The sequence below is a fragment of the Doryrhamphus excisus genome, chromosome 4, assembly GCF_030265055.1.
Source record: "Doryrhamphus excisus isolate RoL2022-K1 chromosome 4, RoL_Dexc_1.0, whole genome shotgun sequence".
NCBI lineage: Eukaryota > Metazoa > Chordata > Actinopteri > Syngnathiformes > Syngnathidae > Doryrhamphus > Doryrhamphus excisus.
Window position 1 is genome coordinate 17,128,447 of NC_080469.1, and position 14,234 is coordinate 17,142,680.

The 14,234-nt window shown below is 39.2% G+C and overlaps 1 protein-coding gene across 2 annotated transcripts in view; it reads left to right on the forward strand.

Annotated features, from left to right (window-relative positions):
- The window catches only part of efna5b (ephrin-A5b), a 94,094-nt gene extending 81,135 nt beyond the window's left edge, over nucleotides 1-12,959 (forward strand). The window contains exons 3-5 of one of the 2 annotated variants that reach the window (XM_058069727.1): nucleotides 9,581-9,646; nucleotides 9,949-10,029; nucleotides 11,323-12,959. In XM_058069727.1, coding sequence (XP_057925710.1) covers nucleotides 9,581-9,646; nucleotides 9,949-10,029; nucleotides 11,323-11,444 — 269 coding nt within the window. In that variant the 3' untranslated portion in view covers nucleotides 11,445-12,959. The remainder of the gene's footprint in view (nucleotides 1-9,580; nucleotides 9,647-9,948; nucleotides 10,030-11,322) is intronic. The other variant, XM_058069728.1, reaches the window with a different exon arrangement.
- The last annotated feature ends 1,275 nt before the right edge of the window (nucleotides 12,960-14,234 follow it).

A 14,234-nucleotide genomic window follows, 5' to 3' on the forward strand; every position in this document is an offset into this window, starting at 1 on the left:
GGAAATGGTGACAAATCCAGCAGAGACAAAAGTACAGGCAGTTTACACTGGCACAGACTTTGTCTGGCTGTGAATCTGTGGGTGTCGCGAAGGATAGGGGACATGTTGGTGACGCCGTTGTTGTTCTTCTATAAATAGGTAATCTGTACATATTTCAAACACATGCAAACATCTGGAAAGAGATGATTATTTCGTGTTATGTTTTGTGTTATTTTCTGTTCCGATGTTTGAGGTGTCGCTAAAACTAAAAGATGGATGTCGCCGTTCTGCTTAGATTTGCTTCTCTGCAGAAAAAGCAGAAAAATGTTCTCTGTTTTTCGGTCAAAATCTGGTGTTTTCACTGAAACCACCTTATGTACTAGTGCTGATTTATAAAGACCTAAAAAGGCTAGAAACAAACTCTTTTTTTCTGATGAAAGAAGAGGGTCTAAAGTTTCTTTACATAGTTTCAATGTTTAGGTAGTCCTTAAAACACAATATTCTGTCGGCCTTGAAATTCAGCAAAAATGCCCAAAACATATTATACTATTTACAATTTTTATTGAAATGTTTTATTGACTGTCTTTCTCTGTATCTAACAAATTGTATCTGACAAAAAATTGCTTAGTAAGCCTTCATCATTCATTCATTCATTCATTCAGGGTCACGGGGGTGCTTTAGGGTGCTGCTATCCCAGCTGCGTTTGGGCGAGAGGCGGGGTACACCCTGGACTGGTCGCCAGCCAATCACAGGGCACATATAGACAAACAACCATTCACACTCACATTCATACCTATGGACAATTTGGAATCGCCAATTAACCTAGCATGTGGGAGGAAACCTTCATCGTTTGTCATTTTAATTTAGACTAGAATGTTGCAGCCTAAGTGTTTATATGTAGATACTAACTGTTAAGGAATTGTTACTTGAAAAATAAACTGCACACTTTATGACAGGTGTATTTTTATGCAACATTTAGATTTCTATGTGTCGTGGGTAAACCTGTTTGTGGCACTATACAAAATTGTAAACATATACCAAATATGGAGCAAAATGTGATGATTTATCTGCGGAGCTCGCAATAAATGCTCAAAATCAGTAGTCAATTTTAAACATAATTAGTAACGTAATCATAAAAATGATCAAAATGACATACATACAGTACTAGTGCATACAACATTGGCACTTCAGCAAAAGGCCACATTAGTGGGTGACTGAGATTCTTGGACAGACAAGCCAGATAAGCGAGGACAGCAGGAGCACTTCTCAGTTCAGAGATCACAGAGCTGCGGCGGTTTAAGTGAAAGCCATCTTCCCAGAATGCTGATGCAAGCATGTTTATGGACACAATCTTGTATTTGAGTTATTTTAATCTGAAAAGGGGGCAGGAATCCAATACCACAGCAGGAGATAAGTGAGCCCAGTTGAGAAGCTACATGATGTGGTCAGGTGCTGACACTCACAAGTCACAACATTAGGTACACTTGAGAGGTGTGTTTGAAAATATGCCTTGAAGGGAGAGTTGGGATTTTTTTTTAGGTGATGTTGTATGACATCCCCATCAGCAGTATAGTGCATCGACAATGTGTTTCATAGTGTTTACATGCGTGGATGACGACCGCAGAGCTAAAGTGACCCCACCAACTCGCCGGAACTACTTTCTTAAACGGCAAAAGCTGACCAGAGCTCAGCTCACGGGACAAAGTGGGGCATAGGTCACGGTTGATGCACTGCACTGCTGATGGGGATGTCATACATCTTCATATATACAAAATCCGAATATCCCTTTAAGCACAGAAACACAGAATGGTCAGTGGAAATTACTCTAAAATTGCTTATCCTTTTATTAATTATTATTTTAAATCGGCTATTTAATCAACCTACGGGAGTCTTAATGGCCATACACGTGGCCTCAAGTTGATTCGCCGTTGCCACCACTGCCTACCACAGTAGACAGATAACCCTAACCCTAACCCTTCAAAAAAGATGTTTCTATAACAATGTATAACGCTTTGCAGCCTTGTTGTTATTGTGGAATAGCGTTTAGAAGACATTATGTAAACAAGACATGACTTACTCTCTTCCTTCCTGTGTACTGGCAGATTAGTTTTGTTTTTCTAAATGTGTTTCTACTGTACTTTAAGACGAATGCTTCTTGTTAAGGTGTTCCTTTAAAGAAGTCGTCAGTGGAAAAAGTAATTGCAAAGGACGGAACTGATGTGAGTGTCCATCTGTCTCTCGTTCTGTGAACTTGCCTCATCCATTGTTGTCTTGGAAAAGAAAACAAACTTATAGTATAACTCGGATACTATTAACATCCAGCAGCAACACAACATTTTGGCATGACTGCTATTTTAATGACCTTAACAATCTACCACGAGAGGTGTTTTGAATAATGTAGAACATACTTAAACAATTTATAACATGTTTTAAGTAAAGTTGAGGAATCATGTCAAGGCCCCCTTAAGGAGGTGCTGTTTTGACACTTTAATGGGGTTTTTTATTTAACCACACGCTTGTTATTTTGGTTGCATCATGCTGCAACATCCTCAATCCTTAACTACCAAATCTGTTTTATGTGTAGTGTAAACACTTTTTACTATTGTATCATAATACAAAATGACATTTTCCAAGATGTTAATTAGTTTGATTAGTTTGTAAAATGCAACATTAGACTATTAATACCAATAACACACACTGAAACCTGGAAATATTTAAATTCTCGCACAGCTGCCATCAAACATTCATCTGCACTGCATGTTTCATGTAGGATTTTTTTTTTATTAATTACATGGAAAAGCAATGATGCCAAGACACTACCTCAAACTTAGTGTCCAATCAGATCTAAATCCATCCTTATACTTCTTATAGCCACTAGAGGGCAGATTTGCATGGGATTGTTATCACATCCGGCATACGTAATTTAAATTGTATTTTGGAAGTATTATAATTCATTTCTCAATATTTATATGAGGGAATTCCGGTTTATAGGTGATTTGCCATGCAAATTACTGTCAATCCGTGGAGAGTCTGTTTTGTTAGCGCTGTAGGAGGCTGGCTAATAGTGACAAAGAGCAGTCACCGTTCCATTGGCAACACAAAGAATGGAACCTGAGTTTCATCAATTCACATGAAGAATCAAGGCTGTCATTGGCATTCACGAGTGAGATGACAGCATGTTAGTTATGTGATTCAAAACTTCACGCACGTCTGCTTGTGCTGCATGCCATATACAGGTGACGTATCAACGCAGATGCATGCTGTCTGGAGTACATTATTATAATTCTGATAGATGGAGGGACAGACGGGTATTCTACCGCAGATATCATGTTCATTCTTTCCTCTTCACCTCAAACACAACCATAGACACACATGCAATAAGTTGCTTATTGCTTATTTCCCATAAAATTGTTGTTAGTCATCATACTTATTGATGCACAGTCTTGCACATTCAGCCACAACAACAATATTTTGATTCTTGGCTATGGTAGACTTAAGAGCAGCGATGAAGCATTATTGCTGTGATTTATTGAAGTGTCCTGGATGCTTTTAGAAGTTCCAACTCCACCTCATGCACGTAAATCATCACAGGGGTATTTATTGTGATTTGAATATGAAAACGTGAATGTGTTGAAGGAGCTCTGTTTGGACCAGTGATGGTCAAATTACAGCCCAGGGGCCACATCCGGTCTGCTAACTATTTAAATACGGCCGTCCGTTTTTTCTAAGTATTTGAAAGTATTATGAAAGTATTTCATTGAAACTTAATATACAACCTGGCATCATGGCTTGAGCCAACCTTTGATGGTTTAGGTGCCTTTTTTTTTATCAATTTGGTTATTTGATGTGGTCTGCTGTTTACAAAGTGCTTCTGAAAAAAGGGACACAAGCACATGTAAGCAGATTGCATGACACTTTCACAGATACAGTAATTCCAGGTGGACTGTTAGAATTATATGTATAAAATATATCTAGTATATACGTATAGTCTGGTCCCCCGTCAACCAAACCACCCCTGGTTTGGAGTCTACATATTACGCTTTGGTCTGAGCATTGCTTTAAAATTACGAGGGCGCTAGAAACGGACACATTTTATGACAAATATTAGATATGACTCAGATGCCTCTAAAATCAGTAGTTTTCTTGCTTTGATCCCCAAACTAACCCCTATTTTTTAATATGATTCTAGGCTGGCGTGAATTTTGTCCTTTAACCAAAAAAAAAGGGCGGATGCTAACCCAGGTTGCACTGGAAATAATAATTTGTATCAAAAATACAAAATTTGAAGAAGAGCTTACTAAAATTGTGACCTCTATCCCTAACTTCCTCTGGTGGGATATGATAATTCCTTAAAAAGTGCCTCCTCTACAAGTTTGGGGTTTATTCTCCTTTCGTTTCTTTCTCCCTTGTTATTGGCTTGACCTCTTCACCTTGTCAACAGCAGCTCAAGTGATAACTTTGGTTTGCCAGAAGCTACAAGATGTTGGGAGACGTTCATGTTTCCACAGCTGCCTAACTCCAAGTCCTTTTATTTTGCCTACTTCATCATTCCCCTCCTATTGTGCGTTCACCGCAAGTAGCATCTGCTTAATGGGCCTCGGCACTGTGGAAGTTCTTCCATCTTCCTTCTCTTGCACAGCTTGCAGACAAGCACGAGTATGCATGTAGATTCAAGGTGATCATCTGTACTTGGAGCTACAGTATGTTATGGCTGGTATTAAGGATACAGGCATTATTTCCAAGTTATGTCTTTTTTTATATATATATATAGAGAGAGAGAATCAGCTTGTGGTTCTACCAGCATCTCATTAGTAAATGGAAATGTACAGAAAAAAGAAGTCAGCAAGGCAACATCTTGTGTGTATTGGTGCTCTCTCTTGGACACTGGTTTATTTAAACCCAGACTCCTGGAATCTGCAGTTCCTAAACAACAACCCGGCATTTTTTCAAAGCCAAAACCAACATGCTGTTCTTCCTCCTGTGAGCTGGCACAGCCAGCCGATTCGGAATGTTCCGCATTGTTCTCTTTAACCCGCACTATGCCAACTATCAAAAGAGCTTCAGCAGAAAAATGCCATTCTTACAAAGATAACAGCAATGTGTTTTGACTGACATGGTCACAATTAATCCTACATGGCACGGTGGCATGTAGGATATGGCCCCTATGAATAGAATACTTTAATTTCCGAGGCGGCATTTTTCTTAAACTTCGAACCTGTGGCGTATATGGCAATGCAGCTAATGTATGGCTCAAATCTCCTGGCGTCTCACTTTACTCTATAATTCCAACTAATCGTTTAAATACGGTACCACTCGCGAGTCAGTGAGAAAACGATAGCTCATTGGGGAGGAGCCAAGTATGAGGAAATTGGATGGATGTCATTACTCAGTATATCAGTGTGACTCATGGTGTCATCTGACAAAGAACACTAAAATGCTCACACAGCAGCTTAACACTCAAAACGAAATATATATACTAATATGACTAATATGACAATTTTAACATTTTCCCATAATGCATGGTATCCAAGCAAAACATTCATTGGAGGACAAACGGCATAGAAAATGAATGGAAGCTATGGCAATGTTGCCTCTGTCCACCGGAGGGAGCCAGAGGGGCCCAGAGCCCAAGGGAGGCTGACATCATTTCAGCCAGAGCAGGCACCATTAATTATTACTTAATTAATTTAACCATTAATTCAAAGTAATAAATTATAATCATTTGATCTTTTTCAAACATGCTATAAAGAAAACAGAAAAAATGTAAGAAAAAAGTTTATATGCAAAAACCAAAAAAGCGGATATATTCTTTAAATCCTTGTAGTTCAAAAACGGGTAGGAAGACCCAAAGGAACTATTCGAGGTGAACTCTTCCTGAGGCATGACGTTTATGAGAGTGGAAGCTGTTTGGGGAAATGTGGTCATTTCATGTGGTAAATTAAGAAAAACAGAATTAAAAACAGTTTGATTATTTCAGTTTTGGTCATAACTCCTACTGTGTTCACGTTGGTGCCACACCCTAAAGAACTGCAGATGCCTGATGTGGAATTATGTGTAAATGTCGACATTAGTCGTCATCGCTAACGCTATCAAAGCCTGTGATAAATTCGAAAGGCTAATTTTTAGCGTTATTAGTCTCTATGTAGAAAATGATTCCTCTGAATGGAATCAGTGCAACCTTTTGGGTTTCCAACCAGTGCAGAAGAGTGTCTGGTTGAATTTCCAAAGGACTGGTCAAGGAAATGTGTTTTCCAGATAACATTACAGATGCAATAAGGCTTGGCTTGGTGTGTGTGATTGAAACAATACAGCACCTAAGCCGCTTTGAGCCCACCTGTTTGTTCTGCCGTAATTGGATTCTGCTTCATTCCATTTGCCTTAATGCTGATGCATAATGCAGCGTACTGCAGGGAGCAGCCATTACCAGCTATGGGCTTCAAGAAGTAACCCGATCCAGCATCCATACCGACCCACCCCCTTTCTTCCCTCCTCCTGCCCATCTCTGAGACACCATTCCAGGGCTTGTGTTCCTCAAAGCTCATTCTGGACGGATTGATGGTAGAGGCTTTTGGGCCTGATGGGAACCAGAATAGCAGGTGTTGATGTTAGAGCCCACAAGAACAATAAGCCGGCCCTGTGCAGCATGTTAATCCAAAATAAACAGGCTCAGGCACTGGGCCGTTCGGGCTCAGGGCGGACGGATCCTCATCAGAGTATGAGGTTCCGCTAACAAGACAGGCATGTGGAGCCAAAGCTTCATCTTTCCTTTGTAGAGGCAACAACACATCCCAGTCATGTGGAGCATCCCAGACAGCCGCACATCCGGGCTTAGCAAGTGGACTTTTCCCACAATCCCTGAATCAAAGCCAAGAGCGGCTTGCCCCCATATACTGTATAGGAAATAATCAAATTATTGTATTCATATTTTAATATATTTTGTGGCTTTGTTTAATATCATAATTTAGCAAATATAATGAATTATGTATTTGAATAAAAACAATTCTGTATCATTTAATAATCAAAAAGATGTATACATTTACATTTCAAAGTACTTAAGTTCTATATAATCAATCAAATGAAATTCAGTACTTCATATAAATAGTTTAAATAAAATATTTACATATAATTATAGAATGTATTGTAAAAAAATCACATTTAAATAAATATTTAAAAATAGTATTATACTTGTAATTCTATAACTAGTAACATACAACCTATATTGAATATAAGTAGAATATTGTTTAAATATTATTTTTACCACTTTTAATGGAATAATAATTAATGGAATATTTTAACATTTTGGGAGAATATATTTCATTGAATCATATCAAGTTTTTATGGACAAATCAATTGTATGCACATTACCGATTGCACCTTCCACTTTAATTCTTCATCTTTTTTAAGACCTTTTAAACAATTGTATGCTTCCAACTTTGTGGGAAGTTTTCACCTCATGCATGGATCATTTAAAGAGCCCTCATGTTCTGTTTTTGTAATAAATTAACTGAAGAATATGTGTTATATAAATAAGGCAGCAGCTTCCTTGCACTATCATGACAGAGACTCCTACACGTGCTCTGGAACCTTTTCACCGCTGCCATACTTCTTTCTCATGAGCAGCTGCTGTCCCTAAGTAGCTTGTGTCGATGGCCATGACTCAACAATGACGATGGTGATGATGATGAAGATAAGACATCTGGAGGCTTAGCGTGTGTGCATGTTCGTTACTTATCGTGTGCAACAGTGGAAGGATCTCAAGGTTCATTAGCGTGTCGTCGGCTGCAGAAATAACGATAATCAGGCCTCGCCTTACCGGCTGTGTGCTGTGGAAAAAAAAGCATTTTGAACTCCAGTCACCTCCCGTGCATGCTGACACGTGACCGAGGAGCAGATAAAAGCTGATGTAGCGGCAACATTAACGCTAACAGAGCGTTGGTTAGGGATAAAGCCAGCGAGGAGGAGGCTTGATGAGCTGTGGAAATTTATAGAAATCGTTTGATACGAAACGTCTGCAAGATCTTCTATTAAATTAGAAATGTGCAAATCAGCAGGACATTTTTACCCATAAGCATCAGGAGCTGAAAGAACTCTCATTGCTGTGAAATCAGATGAACGGCGCACTGATTTTTTTGTGTGTTTAATGCAAGGTCCTGACACAAAGCACTGTTGTGTATTTTTACTATCCTTCATCGTGATGGATGCACACATTGTGCCCTCGCCGCGCTCCGACTGACATGTGTTTGATCCCCCCCATCCTCATCTTACAGGAGACAACACCTGGTGCCTCACTGCATGACCATTAGTGGACGACACACACACACACACACACACACACACACAGTATCACAGAAGGGATTTTAAGAGCATTTCATATAGCCTCTTGTCAAAGCTCAGCAATTTACACATACTTGCATTACGTACTGTACTATACTGGACAGAAAAAAATCACTAGTTTTTTATTATTTATTAAATTTTTACTTGTGTGGATTTTGGATGCATTTCTTTGAATTTTTGAAAAATAATTAAATACTTTTTTGTTGTCCAAATGAACCACTGGTTCAAAACTTTGCTTTCTTTATTTCTTTATTATATTAATTAGATTAAATAACTAATAGAGTTGTAATTTCACATTAAAAAGTCAGAATTTTACCAGAATAAATAACATAAAAATAATTTATAAAATAAAGTCAACATTTGACAAAGAACGTTTCAGAAAAAATGTTTTTTTTTAGAATTATTAAAGAATTATTAAAATCTTAGTTATATCATACATTTGATACGGGAAAAAATGTTGCAGTAAAACGTACTAACTTTTTTTAGGAGTTTTCATATTACATTTTTAATTTAACAAAAAAAGATAAAATATAATATAAAAAGATAAAATAAATAAAAAAGGCTTAATTTTCCAATAATTAAGTTGTAATATTACAGGATGTAAATCATCATTTAATTATAATAAATTTGTAAGATTTAAGTCATAATTTAATTATAATAAATTTGTAATATTACAAGGAAAGTTATTTTCTAAAAAATAATGTAAAAATTGTATTACATGGCTATTAATCAAGGATGAAGATATTATTATAATGTTGTAATATTAATAGCAACATGTCTTATACTGTTTTAAGGTATTTTAGTTTTAAAGGGGACCGATTATGCTTTTTCCACTTTTGTGACCTATAAATGTAGTTACAATGCTGTATTCTCGTGTTAAACCATGCCAAAGTTTCAGATAAGGATTTGGAGGTTAGCCCTGAAGGAAGAGTTCTGTTTCAAAAGGAGTGGGCATGCCCGGTGGAATAAATCAAAACAGATTGTTTTGGCACGAAGTACAAATGAAAGGAAATACAGCTGGAATAGGTGCAGATTCTGGAAGATCTAAAACGATGCCTGTGCGGGTTATTGTGTGTAGCTGCTCTATAGGAGTCCATAACTCCATACAAAGGGTCGAAAAATATGCATAATATGTCTCTTTTAAGTACTATGGTTAGTTTGTATGCATGTATTTCTTTTTACTCCGTTGTTGGCAGGCTACCTAGTGTGCGTGTGACGTATCATGCACTTCCATAATCCCCTCTTCCACTTTGCATGTATTTTTCAGCCTCCACCGTGGCTGAGAACGGGAAGAAAACCTGCCTGAAGCTGAAAGTTTTCGTCCGACCATCAAGTAAGTGCTGTGCAAGGCTTTGTAAACGGATCCCGTTGAAGTCGACAATTTGTGTCTGAGATGAGGCTTGTGCTCACTGTGCCGACATGCCGCTTTCATTTGTCTCACAAAGTGCTGCTACTCGCTAAGAAGATGTTTATTAAAAACATGCACACACACACACAAACAGGACAAAACATCATCTGATTGTTGCCATGAGCTTTGTTGCTTGACAGGGGCTGAGAGGGGGCCTTCAAATGTCTATCTGGCGTTTATGTATATCTAATAATGATGATTTCACTCTCCCTATCTTCTGTTTGTAGACAGCTGTGTGAGAACTATAGGTGTACATGACCGTGTTTTTGATGTAAACGACAAAGTAGACAATACGTTAGAACCACGAGGTTAGTATGGCTTCCTGCTTTTTGTTTTTTGATTCTACTTCATTCATTTGTCTTGTCTGCTCCTCTCACAGCCCCGCATGATGCTCATTTACTCACGCTGCTCGTACGCCTCTCTACATGTTTCTTCTTCTTCGCATCAAACACGATATCACACTTACACTAATAAGTGTTATTCCTTGAAATGTTCTGAACAAAACTGAAACTACAGTATATTCATTCATTCATTCATTCATTTTCTACCGCTTAGTCTCATGAGGGTCGCTGGAGCCTATCCCAGCTGTCTTGGGGCGAGAGGCGGGGTACACCCTGGACTGGTCGCCAGCCAATCACAGGGCACATATAGACAAACAACCATTCACACTCACATTCATACCTATGGACAAATTGAACTCGGGTCTCCTAGCTGCGAGGCCTGCGTGCTAACCACCCATCACCGTGCAGCCAACTGCAGTACTTTATTTAGTCTTGTAGTTGCCGTTGTCAGATTTTTTCATTTGACATGGAAGTGGTGTGGTGGTGTGGAATTTCAGATTTTTTCCACTTTTCAGGAAAACAGCCTTGAGAGTCTTCCACCAGTTGATAGAGTTTGGTGCGGTGCCCGGTAGCCGAAACAACCTTAGCATTGTTGGCACCCTCCGCACAGTGGTACACGACCTACCAAGCACAGCTAGACCCGCCATAGTTTGTTGATTGTTTACTATAACAGAAACGTGCTTATGTGTTACATTTTAGATGATAGATTTTGCTAAGTTTCCCTACAAAAATAAAAACACCAATAAAGCCCTAATATGATGCAAACTGCAAACCCTATAGACTAATTCTGACCTTGGTTGATAGCTGCATTGCATATTGATATGTCAAGACAACATGCGGACGTGACTGATGACCACCTTCCTCTCCTTGCTATCCTCTCCTATCCTTGCATGCCTCATTCCTCCACTACGCTTGCCTAAAGAAGCTTATTAAAACATTAGCTATGCCCCGCAACACACATTTCTGCTCTAAAGCTTTGTTATGTCTGCTTTAACGAACCCTTTGCATGGTCCAGCTTCTTTCCCCGGCTCATAGGAGGTGTCCACTTAGCAGGGAGAATAACAGTGTTATATAGCAACTCAAGTTCATATGGCAACTCAGACTCCACTAATCCACCAAATGTCTAATAAAGCCATTAATGTGTACCAGTAATCCCTAGAGAAAGGCTTTAAACAACTAAACGCTTGATTGGTGTGTTCTGCTTGTGATATTGAAATGTATTTTTACACCGTGTTGCTTTTTCCTTTTACAATCTTTTAGACGACACAAGCCACGAACCAGCCGAGCCCTCCCGAAGCGAGGAAACAAACGCATCTCCGCGCCTGCCAATATCGAGTCAACTTGTGGCGTCACTGCTGCTCTGCCTTGCAGCACTCTTATAGCGCCCCCGCCTGTCCCGGAGGGGCACATTTATTACACCCAGCGTGGCCTGAATGAATCTGCCCGAGGTTGCAAAGAAAAGGGGGGCGGGATTTTGCAGGTGTTTGCTTGATTGGACATCCCAAGGAATCTCTGTCACCTCCGCCCCCTGACAAAGTTTTAAAGATGTGAGTGGGGGGGAAGAAAAGCGGGGGATATGGCGCCCCTTTTTTTGTTGCAAACCTAAGATGCCAAATCCTGTTGTTTTTTTACTTTTGACACTTGGTGTTTTTCCCTTAACAGCGTCATGGTTCATCATTGCAGTACACACACAGATACGGACTCAAGTCTCTACAATTCTTACAAAGTTGTGTTCAGTAGCAGTAGGAAAGTGAAGACTGTAGCGCTTAGGGAAGGACTTGTACATAAACAAGTAGCTAGCTGTCTTGAGACGTTGCAAGAAGCAGCTGTGTCGGGATTATCGATCCAGCAAATGAGAGATGACAAAAGAAGTGTAATTAATTGAAGTCAGGGTGCCATCCAAGTCGTTCATTGTGCAAAGATTGAGCACATTTTTATTATTTGGGAGGGGGCAGGTGGGGGCTTTTTATGACAGTTCTTGTGTTTTTAGAATTGCATGTCGGGCCAGATCAATTGCTCTTGCGGTCCGTATACGGCTCTTGGCTGGAGGTTGGCCACCCTTGGTTGAAGCAGGAAACCACAGCGGGGAGTGTATGCGGCCTGCACTTTAACTTTCTGATCCCCATGGCACTCAGTAAGATGGTGGAGGATCAGGTGTTGAGTGAAATCGATTGTTTCTCCCTGAATGTTCTGAACTCCTGCTTCCATGACAGTTCTCTTACTGAAGAGGAGTTGCCATCGGGTGGATGTAGCTGACACTAACTCCACCCAATGGATAGGACACTCAGCAATCAGTTCATCGACAAATTGATTATTATGCCTGTCACTAGTGAAAAATAAAAAGCAAGCCGTTTACGTTCATAAAACGGAGAAATTCAAACTCCCACCTGGAGACAGGGGATCGATGTCTTTTAGAAGTCGCAATTTCACGGCGGCGGTCACACTCATTTTGTGTTTAGCGAGCTGGACAAAGAACTCCGCTTTGTTCTGGCAGTCCTTCTCCTTGCCAGCTTGCATATTCAAATCCAAAGATTTGAACTTAACGCCATAATGATAGAGAACAGAAGACTAATAGCAGCAGCTTCTACAGCACTGATGCATTGTTGTGTTTACTTGCTTCAATAGCACTTACAATCAATGATATGGTCCCCGTGTAAGGACGGTCATCTTCATTCGGCTTCAACTTCAATACCAATAATCCTCCCAATGAAACAACTTCCTGTCAGACCTGTGTGCTAACAAAAAAAACGTATGTCCAGCCTGGACCTCCTAGTGTTACTGGTTTAAGTGACTCTTTAATGAGGTTCAAAATGACAGGCATGCGGACCCCATGTTGCGGCAAGGGGGAGTTATTTCTGGTATTAAAAATAGACAGCGGAAGCCTTGAAGGAAGGGGGAAGGGGGCAAGGGAGGAGGGTCTCATGAGAAGGGGTGTAGATTTCATCCATGGGGGGGGGGGGTTTAAGGCACCAATGACCTTGCTGTTTGAGTGAAGTGGTGAATGAAAGAAATGGAATTCCAAGGGAGGGGTCCGGAGACACGTGAGGTAGAAGAGCGTGGAGGAAAATCCATAATTACAATTTTAACATCAATTCTGGAAGAATCACAAAAGTGTGTTGAAGTACGAAGGCGTGTTAGAGCCACACTACATAGGACAAATATCTTATGCTGTCATAACAACATAAGAATAAGTTGTAATGTTCTGGGAAAAATATATCATTGAAGGTTGTATTTTTTAATAAAAATGTCTAATAAAGTGGTGCTTTTCCTAGAAATCTTACATTTTAAAGGGATAAAAATCGTAACATGACAAGAAAAACAGTTGCATCTTTCTCAAAAAAAAATTAGGACTTAATTTTTGTAATATTTTTACATTTAGAACTTTATTCTCTTTATTCTAAAAATATTAAAACAGTTTCTGTAATATTCTGACATTTTGTACAGGAAAAAATGCTTTTTCCTTGTGATTGTGATTATGACTGACTTTTCTCATCATAGTCCACTTTAATTTCATATTTAAGATGCCTACAAGTTATCAATCCTGCAATCAGCATCATTATTTTTATTATTACGCCATTTTTCTTGTAACATTACAACTTTATTCTCATAATTGTACTTTTTTCCTTCTCGAGGTGGCCCTAATACTCCTTCGTAATGTGTCTGCCTTCCTCCCCTTGCAAAACCGCCTTTATCTTTGCCATTTGTTGTTGGTGTTTTTTTTGTGTGTTTTTTTTTTTTATTTGTAGCGCTGTCCGTGTGGCTTTGCAGACCATTTATTGAATAATCCGAATGAAGGCTTCTCGGCAGATCAACAGACCTTTTTATCGCAAAACCAGCTTCAAGTTGACTCTCTGCCTCTTACTTAAGTTGGTTTTTGCTCCAATCACCGCGTTTTATTGCGTACGCAGCCTAACCTGGGAAATGAGGATCAACTTTAAAAAGTGGATACTGTGTATCCTGAGGTATTCAACCATCAAACATGTAGTGGTAGCTTCTCACGTCTGTTTTGTACCTACTGGAGGACAAAAGAAGAAAAAAAATCATTGTTAAAACTGTATAATTGTTACTGTTATGATGATGATGATTAAGACTATTATTATTATTATTATTATTAGGGAGGACTCCTTGTTGTAAATAGTGTTTGATATTAAAGTATTAATTTGGTTATGTCT